This window comes from Alosa sapidissima, chromosome 3, assembly GCF_018492685.1.
Source record: "Alosa sapidissima isolate fAloSap1 chromosome 3, fAloSap1.pri, whole genome shotgun sequence".
Taxonomy (NCBI): domain Eukaryota; kingdom Metazoa; phylum Chordata; class Actinopteri; order Clupeiformes; family Clupeidae; genus Alosa; species Alosa sapidissima.
This window is the reverse complement of record NC_055959.1, coordinates 20,413,676-20,433,959: the sequence shown is the minus strand read 5'-3', so window position 1 is coordinate 20,433,959 and position 20,284 is coordinate 20,413,676. Positions and strand designations below refer to the sequence as shown.

At 40.5% G+C, this 20,284-nt stretch overlaps 2 protein-coding genes across 2 annotated transcripts; both read right to left on the bottom strand.

The window, feature by feature from the left end:
- Positions 1-463: 463 nt before the first annotated feature.
- On the bottom strand, positions 464-3,669 carry LOC121705025. Its single transcript, XM_042085703.1, has 2 exons — positions 3,523-3,669; positions 464-2,951 (listed from the first exon to the last, which is right to left on the bottom strand). Exons 1-2 carry the CDS (start codon positions 3,542-3,544, stop codon positions 997-999), a joined length of 1,977 nt encoding a protein of 658 aa, XP_041941637.1. The 5' UTR covers positions 3,545-3,669; the 3' UTR covers positions 464-996.
- Positions 3,670-11,372: 7,703 nt separating this feature from the next.
- LOC121704933 (GTPase IMAP family member 9-like) lies at positions 11,373-12,185 on the bottom strand. Its single transcript, XM_042085500.1, has one exon. It carries the CDS (start codon positions 12,183-12,185, stop codon positions 11,373-11,375), a length of 813 nt encoding a protein of 270 aa, XP_041941434.1.
- Positions 12,186-20,284: the final 8,099 nt, after the last annotated feature.

Sequence of the window (20,284 nt, the reverse complement as noted above, 5' to 3'; positions counted from 1 at the left end):
AAGACCAGGCACCACTAACCAATCGAATGGCCCTTTTTGCCGTGGTCTGATAGTACGTCATTGATCAGAAGCTTTTCTAAAATTTGAATAGAACACACCCATTAATTTCATAGACATGTTATTGTACTATCTTAAGGACTTTTCCTAATGCATTTTTATTATCTCATTTTACATATTCAGTATGAGAAACGTGTAGTGTTCTTGTGAGTTTGAAATATATGTCACTTAAGTCTTGTCTGTCTTCAAAGAGATTATATAATGTCCCCAGCTGGTCCACTCGAGTGCGTGCAGACCAAAGATCCTTTCCTTGATATGCTCCATTCAGCTTTGTTGTCATTACGTCTTTAAAAAATAATAACGATTGGCACGTTTATCTTTAATATCACATGCCGTCAATGAAATAAAACAATAGTATTTATATGAAAGATCTGTTGTTGTTGAATAAGGAACTGGAATCATATTCTGAAACTTTAAAATACTGTTTCCCTTTATTGTGCAAACTTTACAAACTGTATGACTGCTTGTGGGAGAAATACCAATATGTCATTCAAGGCACACAGGATAACACAGGTGATTGATTTATCTAGCTTATAGCTTATACAACCCTATTAATGAACCATTGATTTGAGAATACTCAAGACAACAGCTCAAGACAACTAGGTGAGAATGTATGGGAACACCCTGTCAAAGTGTAATAAATCTGTCAGGTTAAAATTTAGTGATGTGCCGATGCATCAGGACTACACCAAATTTCAATAACAATCAATAAAAGTAAATGCAATACTGTCAGTCAAAGGAAATGTGTGGATAATTTGATTGTTCATAGTTATTTTCTATCAGAGGTATTATATGCATGATTATTAGAATGTCAAAGGAACAAAATAGGAAAAAGCTAATATTATTATAATAATATTAATAGTTATGCAAGTAAACTTTTTTGTTTAGAGCTATCATTTCATGTCAGCTTTTTGATTTCATCATACGTCAGTCAAATACTTATTTATTCCAGTAAATCTCATAAGACTTCTTCTCAGAGTAGTTGGCCTCTGTGGTGGCTGTGCCGGTGCGGACCCTCTCCTTCACCACCTTCACCACCAGGCCTCCGGCTAGGGCGATGCCAGCTGCTGCTTTCCCGATCTCTGCCACTGCGGTCATGATCCGCGCCGTTGCTCCCATGGTGCCAAGAGCCCCTGACGCACACAAAGCCCCAGCTGGAGTTGCTGGAGCCACCACGTCTGCCACAGCCTGCAGAGCCCCCGACACACCACCCACACCACCCCCTAATGCTACGGCCTGCTGCCCCACCACGCCCTGTGCAGCCGTGGAGTTGGCCACTGCAGCTGCTGCCGCTGCCCCACTGGAGACTTCAGCCCCTGTCAGTGCACTAGTGCCAACGGCAGCACTTAGCGCTGCCCCTGCGCCCATGGCACCCCCAACCCCTGCCGCCACACCGACTACACCTGCTCCGATAACACTCACCTGTCCTAGGGCATCCAGAGCAGCCTCTTTAGGGCCTGCGGCTTCAGCTCCTGCTAAAGCACCTACTGACCCTCCCAGGACCCCACCGGTGGCTGCTCCCAGAGCGACGGCTGTCTTCCCAGTGGCTGCGGCCACTATGGCCCCCACAGCCTTTCCCACACCGGCTCCTCCGGCTGTAGACATCCCCGCTAGCTGGCCTGCCACCAGCCCCATAGTGTTCCCCATCATGGAAGCGCCGGCTGCCACAGCAAAGGGCGCGGCGGCTCCGAACACCACCCCCACGGCCATGCCCGTGGCCCCCGCCGCCACGAGGACCTTCACCTTCTCCAGGACCTTCCCGGAGAGCGCGGCCTCCCTCCGGACCCGGCCCAACGCCGAGCGGAAGGAATCTCGACGGCTCAGGGATCGACCACTGCTCCCCCTCCTCCTGGCTCTCCACCTCTGTCCCCTGTCTTGCAGCAGCGCCCACATATCTCCGCTTCTCTCCTCCGTCCATCTCTCCTGTCTCCACCTGTCCGCCTCCAACTCTTCCTCATTTTCCTGCCAGAACTCCAGGTCACTTCTCTGGAACCCCGTGTGTCTTGCTACACCACCTTGACCCCCCTGTCCTGGCAGCCCCCCCTCCTCTAGATCTCTCTTCCTCCTCTTTGCCAGTGTCATCTCAGGTGGTGGGTTCTTGTTCTCCTCCGCTTCCTCCCCCCCCGCCTGTCCTCTCTCTCGCATCAGCCTCTCCTGCTCCTCTCTGATTGCAGCCTCGGCCTCCAGAAACATGGCATTGGTGTAGCAGCCGCCACCATTTTCTTCCACCATCTTCTGCACCTTCTCCAGCAGAACCCTGACCTGCTCCCTGTTCTTAGGGTCTCTGTTATTGAGGACGTGGTGTCTGCCGCCACACTTCTCCAAGAGAGCCCTCAGCTCATCGGGAGCAGAGCCTTTCACATACTCCCGTAGGTCTCTGCCTTCCAGGTCATCCCCCCGGGAGAATAGGATGAGTGTATGGTGCCTAAGAGCCCCCTCGCCAAACACCTGTGCCATTTCCCTGGCAGCTTTAGCCTCATCTTCAGTGTAGCGGCCCAAGGGGATCACCAGAAGGAAAGCATGGGGCCCAGGAGAGGACAGAGTAACACATTTGGCAATTTCGGCATGGATCTGGCCAGAGTCGAAACGTGTGTCACCAAATCCTGGCATATCGATTACCACCAGTCTCTGTTTCTTAACTTGTCTTTTCTCATCTATGCCCTCTTCTCTTTCAGTCGTCATCACACATCCTTGTTCACATACTTGGGTTACAGAGCTGGCACAAAGCTCTGATAGGAAGACCCTGTTACCTAGAATGGTATTACCAGAGGCACTCTTTCCAGAGCCAGTCTTTCCAATTAGAACGAGTCTCAGCTCTGACACTTCAGGACCCAGTTCATCCTCTTTTTCACTTTCTGTCTCTTCTTGTTCTTTTTCATCTTCAGGCCTCCTTTCTGTTAGACAAAAAAGACACAGTTGAACTTGGTGAGCCTAATTAAAATACAGAGATTATCCTTGCTGATCTTTGGTTGGATATCTTTGCTCTGTAGTTTATTTTTAGAACAGATTAGGGAACTGGCAGTGAGCAAATGTGGTGAACCACACAATTTATGTCACTTTTACACAACATCTTACCAACCCTCTCTGATCTAACTGTAGGCGAGTAATGTAGGCCTACGAATTCACTTGTGTCAGAGAAATATTTAAGCTTAACATTCTTGGCTCACACATTAAACGCGATTTAAAACAAGTTCCCATGAACAACGTTTGGCGACTTTAATAATTTGATATGGAGTATAACTAGTAATGTTAAGGTTAATAATCTCCTCCTTTTGCCTTTTTGAAAAGTCCACTGATTTGAAAAGAACGAGATCAATGTACAAGTCAGGTAGCCATCTTCATTGTTGTCATAAGATAGCTAAGTAGCACTGTATAAGCTAGCTAACCATTTTTTTCTTTGTCTGACTGGTTTGCTAAAACAAGGGAGTTGCGAAACGTTGGCTAATATTGTATAGTTTTGTTTACCTGATCCTTTGGCTTTGTACATGGCTTGAGAGAGAGTCGCCGTCAAGTTCAAGTGCTATTTCACAGACAGTGTGCAAATGTTATCAACACTGTGCTAGCCGAAAGCTAGTGTCCCAAGTTCACTGTAAACATTGATATTTTATGGGGGGGAAAAGGAAAGAGAACGAACCGAGAAACTCAGACTTTAGCGCCCTCGTCTGTTCATTTCAGCACCTATTCATGGAAAAAGAAAGCAGAACATTCTACTTACAATGTTTGAAGAAGAGCAACACATGAGTTTTTAGGCCTTTATGTTTATTACTTTGGTAAAAGTAGGCTACATCACAGTGTCTTTTATGTGAGGTCACTGTTTTCCCCCAAGCATTTTAGCCACTGCAACATTTCAGATATGGTCTTTTTTTTTTAATATATATTTTTTGGTCTTTTTGCCTTTATTTGGACAGGACAGTGAAGATTAACAGGAAGTGAATGGGAGAGAGAACGCCCCCAGATATGGTCTTTTGTGCTTCTGCTGTCATGCTGTGTCCCCAAAATGTTGATGTTTTTACACCTGACCTTTTTTGCCCAGGCCTACTATCTGTGGATGTAGGCTAGGCTATGGAAATAGGAAAATGGAGATCTGTGGTCCTACTTGTGAATTACTGGAATGGTAAAAAAAACTGTTTTGAATGTTTTTATGAGGTCAAAAGGAATAGGCTTGGCTAACACCATTGGACTTCTGAGTGTGTATGATGACCGACAGATGTGTCGGTGTCATGTGTCCAAAGGGATGCATTTGGGGCAAAAAAGGTTGAGAATCACTGAGCTAAATGAAAAAAAAAAAAAAAAAAAATGTAGGCCTAATGTTGTCCGAGCTCTCTCACAATATGCATGGCAGTTATAGATTTGTCAGCCTATTTTCAATTCTTCCTCTCTCTCTGCCTGAAATAAAAACAAATCAAGCTTATTTTAAGGAAGCCATGATATGACATCCACTCTAAATATCGTGAGATCATTAAAATGGCAAACTACAGTATGGAAAATATGAAATAATCATGAGAGTAAAAGGAAAGGATCAATTTGACACAATTTATTATAATTTATAGGATCTCTTCCTCTTTATTCCGTTTTTTATGAGAATCTGATTTGTCTTTTAGCACATATTTATTTACATTAAATAACACTAAATACACATTAATGTATATCCTTTATTTTGTACTTACTTTGCAGTGTTGGAATATAAATGTGTGAGAATTTTAATTTTATTACAGCTTTCTGTTCAGAAACGAATGCACTCTTTATTACAACTTTTTAAAGTTGGAGTTTTCTGGTTGTCCATGTCCATACTTGTTTCTATCTGTTTTTGCACAGTGTTTGTATAATATTGTGGAAGAATTTTAGCTTAAAGATGTATAAATACTGAGAGTCTGAAATAAGGTTTGTCTTTCTTGTTAGTAGTTTATTAATCTCTGCGCAGAGAGGTCTCATAAGCATCAGGCAATCAGGATACAGAGACAAAGTCTGTGCACCCAAGAGACCATCAGTTGTTTTCTCACACACACATTTATACCTCGCACAGTATCATAATCTCATTGTATCATTGTATCATTACACCCTCTCTGCACATACACATGACTTGGTCAATACAATGGGTTATTTAAGAATCAAGGACATTAAGAACATTTCTAATGTCATACAACACATGATTTGCCATCGGACCATTAGTTATTGAAACAGAAGTATCAAATAATAAGAACTAATAAGAACTTTAAGAACTAGATTAGTGTCAAACAGAAAGAGTGAATTCACACTGCATTAGAAGTATCAATTATAAGAAAACATCACAAGCTAGGCTAAACACAGGAGAGTCCATTCAAAAGTGTGAAATCATACAGAAACACAAGTATCAAAGGTTAAGGTCCCTCTTTGTCATTTTCCCTTCACAATATCTCCTGAGCAGGTTGAATCTGGCATACTTAAGTGCTCAAGGTCAGGCAGTCGAAGGTCAAGGTCAAATTCTGTTCAGGGCATTCAAGGCCACAGCAGAAACATGCCAGTCAATGCTAGGCTTTATGTTTTATTTGCATATAGCTGCACAAAAGGTGAAATATAAAACACAGAAGTTGTAAAAATATAAAAATTAAACAAAATTCAGCTACCACAAAATGTATCAAAATCAACTACATTATTTTTCATTTTAAAAGTAATATTTACAAGGCAAAACATAACCACAACCCTCCACTCTAAATAGACATAGACAGCCTTTTGGTAAACAAGGCACAACCTGAGTAGGAAATGCATTTTAGAATCTCTTGAACAACATTCTTGTGGGAGGTTCTGGTATCAAACAATCCAGGTGTTTCAACTACAACAATATCTTTACCACCCGTTGAAACACTTTGGAATGCACACTGGATTGTTTGGGAAAGGTTCCTGCCAAGTGTTTCCAGAGGCACTCTTGCTGCTTGCACTCTGCTCCGGTCTTTCCAAGTAGAATGACCCGTAAGGACATGTCAATGGCTTGGATCACTCAGCTTTACTTTCACCTGAAACTGTACATAAAACACAATTCATTATGCAACACATTTTTGTATATAAATGTATTTCAATCATTCTGTTATATTAAATAATAATACAAAACTATCCATACAATCTAGTGGGATAGGCAGACCCTGTCTTCTCTTCATCCCAGTGAAAGGTATCCCATTGGTCTGCTCCAGCAAGCCACTTATCTTGTTTAGCAAAGATGTGACCTGGTCTTGGTTGCTTGTTCAATTGTTCAAAACATGGAATCTGCTCTCACACTTTTCAAGTTACTATAGCACTTTTGCACTCACTTTTGTAGTTCACTTTTGTTGTTTGTCTCATTATCCTCCAGTCTTTCTCGAGTGAAGAGAACAATGGTGAACTTTTGGACTAGGACATCTGGGACCCTTAATATAATGCAAGAACTCTTCTACATTTTCAGGGTCTTCTCGTACTGGAAGAACAATCAGGAGGGCATGTATACCAGATTAAATGTGACTGAGGCAAGGTGTTCTCTGCTGCTCAATCTCATCAGTGCTGAGGTCTTTTTGAAGCACATCAGGAGTATACACAATAGCCAGTGTAGAACCCTTGACCTCAGTGGTCTCCACCTGAAACTCTTTGGTGACAAATTTTGTGGGCCGTTTTTTACTTTTGAACACTTTCTTCCCAAGTATTGTGTTTCCTAAGACACTTTTCCCAGATCCACTTCGCCCAAGTAGCATCACTCTGACAACAGACGTGTCATCACTGAGAGCAGGCAGCCCTGCAGTGAAAGCAATCCAATAAATAAACACTTAAAAACGTTCAAAAGGATTAATAATAATTAATTACATAATTTTCTTTAAGTATTTTTCAAGCTGTGAGCATAAAGATTGAGTGAGCCAGGACACTGGGGTTCCCCCTACTTTTTGCGATAAGTGCCATGGGATTTTTAATGACCACAGTGAGTCAGGTTTAACGCCTCATCTGAAGGACGGCATCTCCTACAGCGAAGTGTCCCCATCACTGCATTGGGATCGGGATGTCCCGATCACTGCATAGGGATTTTTGGCCAGAGTGCCACCCACTAGCCACTCAACAACACCACTTGCACCACACAGCAATTTAATTTTCCCATCCAAGTACTAACCAAGCCCACACCTGCTTAGCTTCAGTAATTCAGCAGAGACAGGGTAGCCTATCCATTGGTCTGACTGCTGACTCATGCCACAGAACCTTTTCCACATTATTCTGGCATGTTTGGTTAATCTTGGTCAATCTCGTTTTCAATTTCTTCTCCTACTGGAACAACAAGCAGGAGGGCATATAAACCAGATGAAATATGATGGAGGCACTATGTTCTCTGCTGCTCTGCTACAGTGGTGTGGCGTAGAGAAAATTTCAGAGGAAAACCAAATGAGACGGAAAAAATTCTGATACTACGTGTTTTTTCTGCAATGTTACAGCACAACGTATACGGGTAGGCCAAAACTGATATTGCAACTTTGTTGGACCCTCTGGGCACAAGCTGACAACCTGTCCTGTATTAATATTTAAAGATAGGCTCACCATTATGAAAGCAAAGGTGGCAGAAGTGAACATAAAAATGTACTTTCATTATACAAATAAACCAAAATACATTCATAGCCTAACCCTAACCGCTGGACTCTTAAAAAAACACTTGCCATCTCCTGGTTCGGTTTCCGACATTCCGACTTCAGTGCATATGCATAGCCAGCAAGTTTTTGCGACACCTTGCATTTGTGCTTAGGGCACCCACATGGCTAGTGCCGGCCCTGGGATGAATGGATAGAAAGTTGGATGGAATGTGCCTTATATCCTTGTAGAATGGAGAGACACAGAGAGAGTTGGCCTAGTTGAGCAGAAAGCAGTTGATACAGGTGCAATCAGTTTAACTTGCTCTTTGATGGGGCCTTGTTGAGCAGCTGGAAGTTGATACAGGGAAAATCAAGTTAATTAGCCCATTGTGATGCCATAGTGCCAATGCAAAGTCTGGGGAAAAATAAGCTTGTTTTTTGTTAATATCTCAAAAAGTATAAAGTTTACAAACGTGAAATATACATTCCTCAAGTGTCCTTTTCAAGACCTACATTACAAAGTTTGAACGAAGTTTCTACGTTAAACGGTTGAAACTGAATTAGACATAGACAAAGAAATTTGGTGGGGGGAAGAAGAAGAAGAAGAAGAAGAAGAAGAAGAAGAAGACATCGGATAACAGAACGGTGAATTTTCATGCACTGTAATTATAGCAGCAGTGCAAGGATAGGTTTTAAGTAGTAGGGTCAGCCATTGGTCAAGTATGATGTTAGGCCAGAGGCGTATCAAGCTTTTCCATCTAATATTAGTTCAGTTTCCCAAACAACCGAGTTCATGTTATAAATGAAGAAATCAATTCAGAAATCATGTTTTGTGCATATGGGTTAGCAGCAATAAATTGCCTAACAGACAACAGCCTAATTTCGAGGTATCACTGGACTATTAATATGCCTAACTATAATACCTATTAAATAAATGTAAAGGACACAGAATAATGACAGAACTGTAAGCTTAAATTCAAAAATGTTTGAAATCTACCCAAAAATAAGGGAATATAAATAAATTGTGTTGCATATAGCCAGCTTAATTAATGTCAATTTAAAGATTATGATGCTGTTTCCAATGATAGTTACAGAAATGTGTCTCCAGGGTAGTGTCAAATAGTGAAGTGATAGCAGGTAGATAATGTAGGCCTATACGTGTCAAGCGCTGCTTGTTCTGTCCCTCCCAAACTACATTAAAATGGTGTATTTAGCAATCAGAATTTCTAAAAAATTTCCGGGGGGAGAAACTCCCGGACAACCGCCAATATAGTCCGCACCCTTCTCAGAAAATACTTACAACATCCCTGTAGGGAGTTATTTATAATTTGGCCAGATTGTTTCACTTCCCTATCTCAAAACCCCCACACTTTTAAAAAGCTTGATACGCCTCTGCATATGGACTAATATAGCCAGTAAACAGCATAGACAGTGTAAGCAGTAACACAGTGGGCCAGACAGTCAGAGGTCATGGAAGTGCATAGAGGCAGATAGACTATGCAGAGAAGTCTATCTCTCCTCTTCCTTTTAGCGAAGCATTGAAGAGTTGTAGCCCTGGGGACAAATGACTTTCTCAGTCTGTCAGTTGTGCATGGCAGTGAGCGTAGTCTCCAACTGGTCAAGCTCTTTTATGATGCTGTGGAGTGGATGACAGTCATTGTCCAAGATGTTGATTAGATTGTTCAGGGTCCTTTTGTCTGATACTGAAGTGATGCACTCTAGTTCAGCTCCCACAACAGAGCCAGCTTTCCTTACCAGTCTAGTCGCCCAGCACCCCTCTTCTTAGTGCTTCCTCCCCAGCATCAATATGCGCAATCGGAATATTGTCATTATTCCGAATAAAACCGGAATATGGTGTGGATGGAAACGTAGTCACTGAAGCTTTTCCAGACCCACTCTCAATCTGGTGTTAACCAGGCTACATAATAGCGGCTTTCAATAATAATATCTCTGTAAATTATGTTAAATTTAGCTTGATTCCAGCTCTTCGCTATTCTAAGCAAAGGGTCTCTATACACACAATGAAACAGAGCTCCACAACATCTGTGAATTAAGCCACACAGTCAACTCAATGTAAGCTAAACAAGGATGTTTATTGTTCTAAGTAAGAAAAGAGCAACCATTGAACCTCTACTATTTACAAGGTAACACATACATCAAAGAAGACAAACGAGACAAAAGAGATAAATCTTTCACTTATTACATCTTTAAAACAAATATGGGCAAGGTGCTCAGCACACCAATTTTATCTTCCAGTTATGTTGCCATGTTGGCATGCACGCCTGTAATATCTCCATGAATATGAAAATGGGGGATTTCCCTCTATATTTTCCAAATTACACAAACCTATATAAGACATATTAAATCAAGGAGAAATTTTCATGACTAACATATGAATATTTTAAACAAAAGTCAATACAACTGACTATACTTATTATATAGTCATGTGCGCACTTATTACAGTTTTTCACAATTGCTAAAACACTAAACTTCATTCTCTGAACCAAATTCTCAGTTGCCTGAACGCATTTCTTGAATCGATCACCCTTTTGGCAAAACCAGTTTTCACATATAAAACACAATTTGCAGATCTCATAGACTCGTTTTGCAATAAAACACATTTTGCATTGTGTTGCACTTGTGATGCATAATGGTAACCACAAGTGGCAAAAGGTAGACACGAAGAAAGCACAAATGCCGTACGTTAAACATGACTGAAAATTGATAACACTTGTTTCAAATGATGTGACACAACCAATATAAACTAGTTCAGAGTTTAAACAGGTTGCTGAACAACAGTGCAGGTGCATATCAACAATGGACAGAAACGGCAATCAGTGATGCATTCAGAGTACACTGCAGGCTGTAGACTGCCATGTAAATGTCTGTCTTTTCCGGTATACAGTTTTGCTGAAAAACATTTTTTGAAACCTTCCACCCTTTTCTCAAAACTGTAAACACAAACCCCCATTCTCAATACTTTATGTTAACTGGATTTACAGTAAATGTTTTCATTTTGACTGCTTTGTGAGATTATCTGAAGAAATTGTTTGATTTTGAGCATGGGTACAACTGTTTTGAGGCGAATGTTCAGTTTTGCAGGTTGAGGTTGTCAGAGGTTTTGTGAATTTAGTTTGAGATTTAGTTTACAGTTTTGAGAAAGGGTGGAAATGGTTTCAAAAAATATGTTTTAGCAATTGTGAAAAACTGTATCTCTCCAGATGTGTAGTTAGTTCTCATGGGAGCAAGTGTGTCTTACTGAGTTGAACACACATTTTTCCTAGCAAGTTTGCGAGTAGCTTTAAAGCAACACCAAAGAACTTTCCCTCTGTCGCACGCACGCAATTTGTTTATCCAGCACCGGCTTTGCAAATAACCATGTCCACAGACAAGGTAGAGCATGTTGCACGATTTATGAAAGTACGATGTATTGCGACATCAGATGCAAGTCAAATTTGTAGTTTCTTATGTCTCATTCCATCGAACTACAGATCCGCTACCCGATCTGGCAAACTTACATAGTGCGGTTATAGCCGATAGAGGGCCGCAAAGCGAATGCAGAAGTACCGTTCACCCTGTTACAAGTTGATGAACCACTGAAATGATTTTGGAAACATTATTTTAAGGTACAAAAAACTCTTTGGTGTTGCTTTAATGGCTAATCTCACTGCCTGTCTTCTACTTAAACCTTTACTTAATGCACTTTCTTTCTCCTCATCTGTCACTTTGACTTTTCCAATGACTTCAGCCTTTGCTATAAACATGTCAGAGATCAGGGTCTCTTGTGCTTAATTTCTTGATTCCTCTATGAGTTTCCTGTAGATCTGCTGCCACTGTCTCCCCAACATTTTGGTGTTGTTTTTTAAACATCTCTACCTTTTTCTCCAGATTCTCCTCTTGTAACTCCTGGATAGCCTCTTCAACTTCTTGAAGCATTTCATTTGTGAAAAAATTACCCCCATTTCCTGACACCATCTCTTGTATTTTTTCCATCAGAGAGGTGAATTGAGAGTAATCTGAAGACTTCTTATTATCTATGCAGAAGTATCTATTGCCACATTCCTCAGCTAACTTTTGAAGAGCTGAATCGGCACACGTGTATTCCTCAACTGATTGATTGTCTAAAAAGTCTTTGTGTGTAAAGAGGAGCATGAGGAAATTTGTGGCATCATTTCCAAATAATTCTCTTAATTGATCAACTGCAGTTCTGTCTTCTGTTGTGAACCGCCCCAATCGTATTACTAAGAGGAATGCATGGGGCCCAGGAGCTGAGTAGGTAATGCATTTCAAAATCTCTTTAATAATATTCTCTTGGGAAGTTCTAGTATCAAACACTCCAGGTGTATCAACTACAACAACATCTTTACCATCCCTTGAAACACTTTGGATTGCACACTCTGTTTGGGAAACTGAACTAACATCAGATGGAAAAAAGTTCCTGCCAAGAATAGTGTTTCCAGAGGCACTCTTTCCTGCTCCTGTCTTTCCCAGTAGAACAACCCTTACGGTCCGGTCATGCAATGGCTTGGATCCTTCAGCTTTACTTCCACCTGAAACTGTACATAAAACACAATTCATTATGCAACACAATTTCTATTTCATTTCAATCATTCTGTTTTTTATTATTATATTGAACAACAAAGCGTTATATTAAATAATTATAATAAACCATCCATACAATCTAGTGGGGTAGGCAGACACTTTCTTCTCTTCGGCCCAGTGAAAGTGTGACTGAACTGTTTTGAGTTTCGTCTTCTTTTTGGGTTTTGGCCACAGAGTCAGAGGAACAGCAGCGATGCGGTGTAAAATGTTAATTTAATTTTAAGGCTTACCAAATCACAGCAAGCAATTACAGGTGATTAAGGGGAATATACTAAACAACAATGAAAATAGTTCTAAATAGCTATGCAAAAAAAAACTTAGATATGGAAAAACCAGTTCTGTTTAACTATCTCAGAGTCACTTTTGCCTGTTGGAGATATGCGAGAACTCCCTTCCAGTGACAGTGGTGAGGCGGTCCCTGAGATAATCTCTCCAGATGAGGACGATGGCTGTGTTGACCGGACCTCACAGTGGGTGCTCACTAGCCCTGCTGACTTCGAGGTGGAGGATTGTCAAACTCCCAACACAGACTCGCCGGGTGTGTCTGATTGTTTGTCAGAACTAGTTGACTCAGCTAGTGACGTCGCAGGTGAAGAGAGAAAACAGGATGTTCTCCCTGCGGGCAATGGCTTTGGTTCACACGATGCTGAGCTCCAACCAGTAGTATCCACTCATGAAGACACCATCACAGATGAGCCTGCGGTATGCACTCAACCCCAGGGTTTTGACGACACAGTTACTCATACCAGACGAGGCAGGGCTGTCAAACCTCCTATAAGACTCATTTGTGAGATGAATGAACAACTTCTTGACACTCCTGAGTTTTGAGCGCTTTGGGTTGCACTATGTGCATGTTAAATGCGCTTTAAAAATAAATCTGACTTTATTGACTTGACTAGGCCTACAGGTCAAACAAACAGGACTGGATTAGACTAGCACTGACTAAGACTGACAGAGGTGAACATATATACAGGTGACCAGCACCATTCTTAATTACAGGTGAACACACAACAAACAATTAACACATAATTCACAAGACAGACTCTGAGACAAAATGATAATATTCCTCTATAAACTAATAACATACTCAAATAAACATCACATAATAAACACATTCAAAGCGGTACATATAGGGACGAAAATACAGAGCAACATGATCAGGATTGCCCTGCTCCCCCCCTTGGCGCTTCCCACTTGAACATGGCCAGTTCCCTCCGGAACCCAATTAAAAGTCTCGTTTCCCGATGGCAACCCTTTGCTGCCGGACAGTCAGAAAACAACAGAGGATGCCACCACAGCTGGTAACATAACATGCAAACATTTACACAGAAGTTTGTGCACCAACCTGTACGAAATAAATGTTACGCATAATAAATAGTCTTTGTGTTTAGTGTTATTTCCATGTTCTTGACACGAGTGACGTTGCTTTAGGTGTCTGCATTTATTTGTGTGTATGTGCGCGTGTATAAGACGGCATAGTCCATAGTCTGTGCCGTCAGGGCATTAAATATGTGCGGTCACATTTAGGACCGTCACAGAAAGGTTTCTCATTGTTCTGCTCCAGCAAACACTTCTTGCTTAGCAAAGATGTGACCTGGTCTTAGTTGCTTGTTAAATTGTTCAAGACATGGAATCTGCCCTCACACTTTTTTACAAGTTGCTGTAGTTCACTTTTGCTCTCAATGTATTGTTCAATTGTCTCATCATCCTCCAGTTGATATTCTCGAGTGAAGAGAACAATGGTGAACCTCTGGACTAAGACATCTGGGCTAACTAGACCCTTAGCATAGAACCCTTATGCAAGAACTCTTCCTTGTTTTCAAGGTCTTCCCCTACAGGAACAACAAGCAGGAGGGCATGTAAACCAGATGAAATATGACTGAGGCATTGCATTCTGTGCTGCTCAAGCTCATCAGTGCTAGGTCTTTCTAAAGCACATCAGGAGTATCCACAACAGCCAGTGTAGTACCCTTGACCTCAGTGGTCTCCACTTGAAACTCTTTGGTGGTAATTGTTTTGCGCCGTTTTAGACTATTAAACACTTTCCTTCCAAGTATTGTGTTTCCTGAGGCACTTTTCCCAGATCCACGCCCAAGTAGCATCACTCTGACAGCAGACTTGTCATTACTGTGAGCAGGCAGCCCTGCAGAGAAAGCAATCGAATAAATAAACAATTAAAATCGTTCAAAAGGATTAATATTAATAATGCATTATACATATATCATTTAAAGTACTTTTCAAGCTGTGAACATAAAGTGACTGCTTTACTAGCTGTAAGACTAATTAAGTGAACATTTGATATAGTGATTTGAGAAGAGGAACCATAAAAGAATAAAAGAGGAATCACAATCCTGTCCAGGATCTTATTCTGGTTCACTGCACAATGCAAATGCACTAGTGTCCATCTCAGTGCCCATAGGCTTGTTGGTCTCTAAATTAAAGGTACTCTAAGCGATGCCACGCGTTTTTTAGGCTAAAACATTTTATGTCACTTACTGCAAACATCACCTAACCAACCGCTAGATGTCTGTGTCCTGAATACACTGTAAGAAAACGTGATCTCTGTGGACAGCCCAGGCTCCAAAAACTGCAACAAAAACAACCTGGGCAAACCTAGCCCATAAAAACATAACAAACTGTTCCAGCAAATCACAGGCGAAATGCGGTTTTAAGAGAGTTTCAATTGCATGGGAGCAGCACGGGAGGGAGGGGGAGGAAGTAGCAACCTAACGGCTCCCACACACAGCTGCGTGCATCGCGTTGCTGGAGACGCATCCCATTCACTTTAAATGGGCTCATGTGATCCGTTGCCGAACTGAATTGTGGGTCCGTCGCGTAGCGTTTCTCCCGCTGCTCGTGTTGAGGAGTTCAGCTGTTGCTGCACCGACAGACGGCACCGGCCAATCAAGCCAATCTACGGACGGCACCAACCAATCACATTACGGTTTTACTTCAAGTCATTTGCATAGCTACCGTCGGGAACACCCACTGGAATGCGTTGACGGAATGCAGCTGTGTGTGGGAGCCGTAACTCTCTGTTTTGTTTGAAAGTGACCTTACCCAGCATCGCTTAGAGTACCTTTAAAGGGAAACTTGGCAGGATTAGCTTTATTTCCCCCTCTGCTGGAGAAGTTGTGCATTATGCTATTTCAAACTGTGGAAAAAGGTAATGATAAAACACATGGATTTGTTTACAAGCTAGCAAAACGGTTAGCATAAGTTCAGCAGAACTATGTGGATGTACCAAGGTAAGAAACACAATTTAAAACGAGTTTCTTGTTTCTCACTTCTCTTACCGGGACGGTAGTCCCAATGTTGCAATGTTGTTTTTCCGCCTGGGGACGCTAGGGGGAGTGGGGAAAGTCACCATTTTCACCGGAACAGGTCATTTAACCATCTAAATGATTTCTAAACGGGTTTATTAAGTTGAAATAGTTGCCAAGTTTCCCTTTAAGTATGTGTTGTATTGATAGGACATTACTATCGCATAGTGGAAGCAAAGGAAAGTGATTGCACAACTGACCAAAAAAAAAAACTGGTCTAAAATGAATGGCAGAGTATTTCACTGTTATTTTAAGAGAGTAATATGGACAAAGTATATTGACCTGCATGGTGTGAAGCTATATTAATCATGAAACCATATACAAAACATTTTCTTTTTTTTAAACTATTGTATTGTTTTTATTTGTAAGCCACTTACAATACTGTCATAATAAATCATATAACCATGACCTTAAAACATACTAGTTATAATATTTGTGATGTAAAATAATATTTGAGCCACCTGTCAAAAACCAGCACATTCTAAACTAACATGAAAGATGTTAAGGATTTAATGTTTTCTTTTTATTATTATTAATAATAAGTATACATATATTTATTGTTATTATTATTATTATTATTATTATTATTAATACTACTACTACTAATATTATTATTAATACTACTACTACTACTACTACTACTAATAATAATAATAGTGGCTTACATGGCTCCCGGACTACCACTACACAATCTGCGTACCACCAGTGTTACCCACACCACAGCTTGAGAACTTTCCAACAAACAAGTTTTTCAGGTTAAAATTCATGATTCAGGTGAACAGTTGTGTATTTTGTGATATTAAATTTGAAGTTTGGAGCATCTGTTTTCCTTTGTAAACCGGTGCAGTCTTTTTGGAATGATTTGTGGTGCTGTGTGCTGGCTCCAATCGAGAAGGATTGAGACATGTCCAACAACTTGGAAAGCAATCAAATTTGTTTTTGCCATGATTGGAATATGACTTGTTTTCAATGTTTTGATATTATTTAGGAAATTCTTTTTTCATAAATGTTGTTATTTCAGAACTGCAGAGATGGGAAGTAACAAAGTACAAACACTTTGTTAGGCCTACTGTACTGTGATGTGAGTGAACTGTAGGACTGATTGGATTGTTAATTAATTAGGACTGAATTTGCACTGATTGAATTGACTGCAACAGGTGAGATGGTTACCTGAGATGGAACTGACAAAACAGGAATGGGGGAAACGAGGGGGTATGTATGTACTATGGAAATAAGTACATATGCATGTATACATATATGTGCGTCTTGCATATATTCCACATTTATGTGCATATAGGGGAAGATGTATGGCACTTACATGAAAACGGCCATTTTTGCTATATTTTTAAATATATGTTTCATATATGTGTATGTGTTTTTACATATATGAATTTGGCATATATTGTCATATAGGCAGCAGACATACATTGGGCACTGACATTCTATATTCTGGAGGACCCCCAACCCCCCACCCCTCCCACATATGCGGCAATTAGTGGGGGGGCCTTAATACATCTGGGCCCAGGGGCCCAAAAGTTCATAATCCGTCCATGAATTGGATGGGAATATACGTTGCACTTGACGCACCACTACAAGACGACTCGGCAGATTTGTGCGGCATTCATTCGCGGCATATCATTTCAGCTTGATGGCAGTAACGTTAATAGTTACTATAGTAGGAGAGACCAGGGCTGGTTGGAACACTTTTCACTCTCGGGTACATTTCTCCGTCTTGCGTTACAGCTGTCAAAGTGTGATTAACTGAAAGCTTGGGATCTCAGCTAAAAAATGCGTACATTTAATGTCAACAAAAATGATCCCTTGTTTTCATGTGTGCCAACCTGCACCATGTAGTGCTTATCTATCCTACTGCCTGTAAGGCTTTGCTGATGTCTTTCCTGTGTTTTTCTTCATAGGACCCACTGTCAAGACCAATTTGACAGTGGGTCCTATGAGGGAAATTTGGTCTCTGCATTTATCCCAATCCGTGAATTAGTGAATCACACTCAGCACACAGCACACAGTGAACACACAGTGAGGTGAAGCACACACTAATCCTGGCACAGATGCCCGCTACAACTGCGGCGCTCAGGGAGCAGTGAGGTTGAGTGCCTTGTTCAAGGGCACTTCAGCCGTTCCTACTGGTCAGGGTTCGAACCGGCAACCCTCCGGTTACAAGTCCGAAGCGCTAACCAGTAGGCCACGGCTGCCCCAATATGCGAGGTGGGGGACGAGGAGGAAGAGGAGGATGGCAAGAAAGAGGATTTTTATTGGACACTAGTACAGGGCATTGTAGGCTGTACTGTAAAATACTGTAAACAATCATATGGCCCTGAACATTGTGCTTTCCATTTGTTTACAGTACTGATTGCTCTATAGATTTTGACTGGTTGCAAGTTCATATCAACAAACAACAAGAATCAAAGAACAAGTTTGTGAGATGCAGGGTACTGTAAAAATAGACGTGGAGGAGGAAGAACAAAAAAATGCAAAGAGCAAAGCAAAGTAGTTCTACTTGATGTTTTCGTTCATCAATGGCGGAAAAATATGACATTTGGTTTAAGATTAAAAATGTACTTCTCCCTGAGAACTATATGTTTTGAAACACAACAATGTTTTGTGTTTTCTATTTTCTGGTGTATTGTTTACTGACTGCTTGATAGTGTATATCATTTTGATCATTTTGTTTATGATTTGAGAGCAGTGTTTTTGAGGTGAAAGTTTTATTTTGAGCACAGGTAAAAAACTGTTTTGAGGCGAGGTCAGAGTCAGAGGTTTTGTAAATAGTGCCTGAAGCTGAGGTTTTGTGTTTAATGTTTTAAGAAAATGGAGCAAGGTTTCAGAAATTGTGTTTAGCAATTGAGAAAAACTGTAACAAGTAGGTACTTCTAGACTACTTGACTACAGGAAGTGATTAGGCCTACTTTTGCCATCTCTGCAGAACTGCTCCAAGTAGCCCACTGGAGGAATGAGTTTGATATTTTTGTAGATCTTTATGGTTTGTGAAGAATGGGAGAGAGCTGCATTAAGTTTTTCTATTGCATTAATTTTAAACAGAGGCCCTGTTCTGTTACCCTTTTTTATTTCATTTTCCCTTGCTTGACTGCTTTGTGAGTGTGATTTTGTGTGGATTCTTTTGACTTACCACTTCCTGATTCGACTTTAAACATCTTCAGTGCATGGGCAGGCCAGCAAGTTTTTGCGACACGCTGTGGTAGAACATATGGAAGCCCGTTTCCACCACTTAAAAAAAGAGCCAGACATAAAGTCAAAATCATGACTTTGTATCTCGAAATTCTTCTCATTATTTTGACTTTGACTTTGATTTTTCAAAATTGGCAAAGACAAATGAGACACAACAGCATAACAAAACACAGCAAAAAAAAAGCAGTGGTGGGGATTTTTAAAGTGGGGGGACGCTATTTTAATGACATCATTGCAAAAACTGTCACACTCGCACCTCCACATACATCGGTGCGTAAGGCCAAGGCCAAATTGTTACCAGCTTTCGTGAACATGAAACCGAATAAAAATAAACAAACAATTAAATGACATGGATTAGCTTCAAAATGTAGCCTAATGTCTTTACCCAAACTACACTTTTCCACCAAAGTCTATGGTCTGTAGATTTTCATTTTGTTGTGAATACAATAAACAGAAAACATAGATGATAGATAGATAGCCTAGATAGATAGATAGATAGATACTTTATTGATCCCCAGGGGAAATTCAAGGTCTCAGTAGCATAGGCTACAGACATAACACACACATTCACTAACAGCAGAAAAAAGTAATTAAAAGTAGGCCTATATAATATAAAAAACACAACTAAGCAATAAGGACAGTTAAAGATAAAGAATATCCTAAATATACTAAAATACAAATTATACTAAATAACACTTAATCTAAATCAATTTTAAAAACAGTATTCACATAGTGGGTGATTAATCAATGATTTAAGCGTAGTCTAATCTCCAAGGACATTAGACTACGCTTGATATCTACATTGTAATTGTACATTGTACACTGCCCACACAGCGTGTTGAATGCGTGTGAATTCCCTATACTTTAACACTAAAACAAGGGGCGAATTGAGAATTTCGGAGGAGAAGATCAGGCAGGCTGCCGAGAGACCTGCCCCAATATAGGCGGCATTGGATCATTAAACCATACAATGATCAAAAACATATAGCTAAACAAGGCAAGAAATGTTTAACCGATATAATACCAACATTTTAGAGTGGCCCAGCCATAGTCCAGACCTCAATCCGTCAAAAAAGTGAGCACAAGGCCAGAGGGATGGCAAATAATTGCTCTTGAGGCAAAGATTGCTGTTAAAAAGGTGCAGCGTAGAATCATTGTGGAGACATGGATAGGCTTGCTAGGTAGCCTATTATAAGAACCATTTTGAGAGCTGTGAATGCAAATCAAGATGTTTCCATTGATTATTTAAAAGGGTATGAATAATTTTGGACACACCATTTTTCATAAAAATGTTAAAAATGATGAAAATGCTTCTTTTTTGATTCTTTGTTTCTACCACATTGTCTTACAACCCTTTGCCATATGTAGTGTAATTTTCAGTCAGAATAAACATATTGATACAGAGAAAATAATCATTGAATCAATATTTGCTAGGGGTATGAATAATTTTGTTCTTAACTAGGTTTTGTCTTGTTACTAAATTTGCTTTAGTTAGACTTTACCTATCATTACATTAGGACTCTTAGAGTGTATAACTGATCAATTTGA

Excerpts from the sequence above, each read along its gene's own strand:
- LOC121705025 (XM_042085703.1), bottom strand. The coding sequence starts at position 3,544 with ATGTACAAAGCCAAAGGATCAG. Across the intron at positions 2,952-3,522 it reads GTACAAAGCCAAAGGATCAG|AAAGGAGGCCTGAAGATGAA; the intron begins GTAAACAAAACT and ends TTTGTCTAACAG.
- LOC121704933 (XM_042085500.1), bottom strand. The coding sequence starts at position 12,185 with ATGAATTGTGTTTTATGTACAGTTTCAGGTGGAAGTAAAGCTGAAGGA.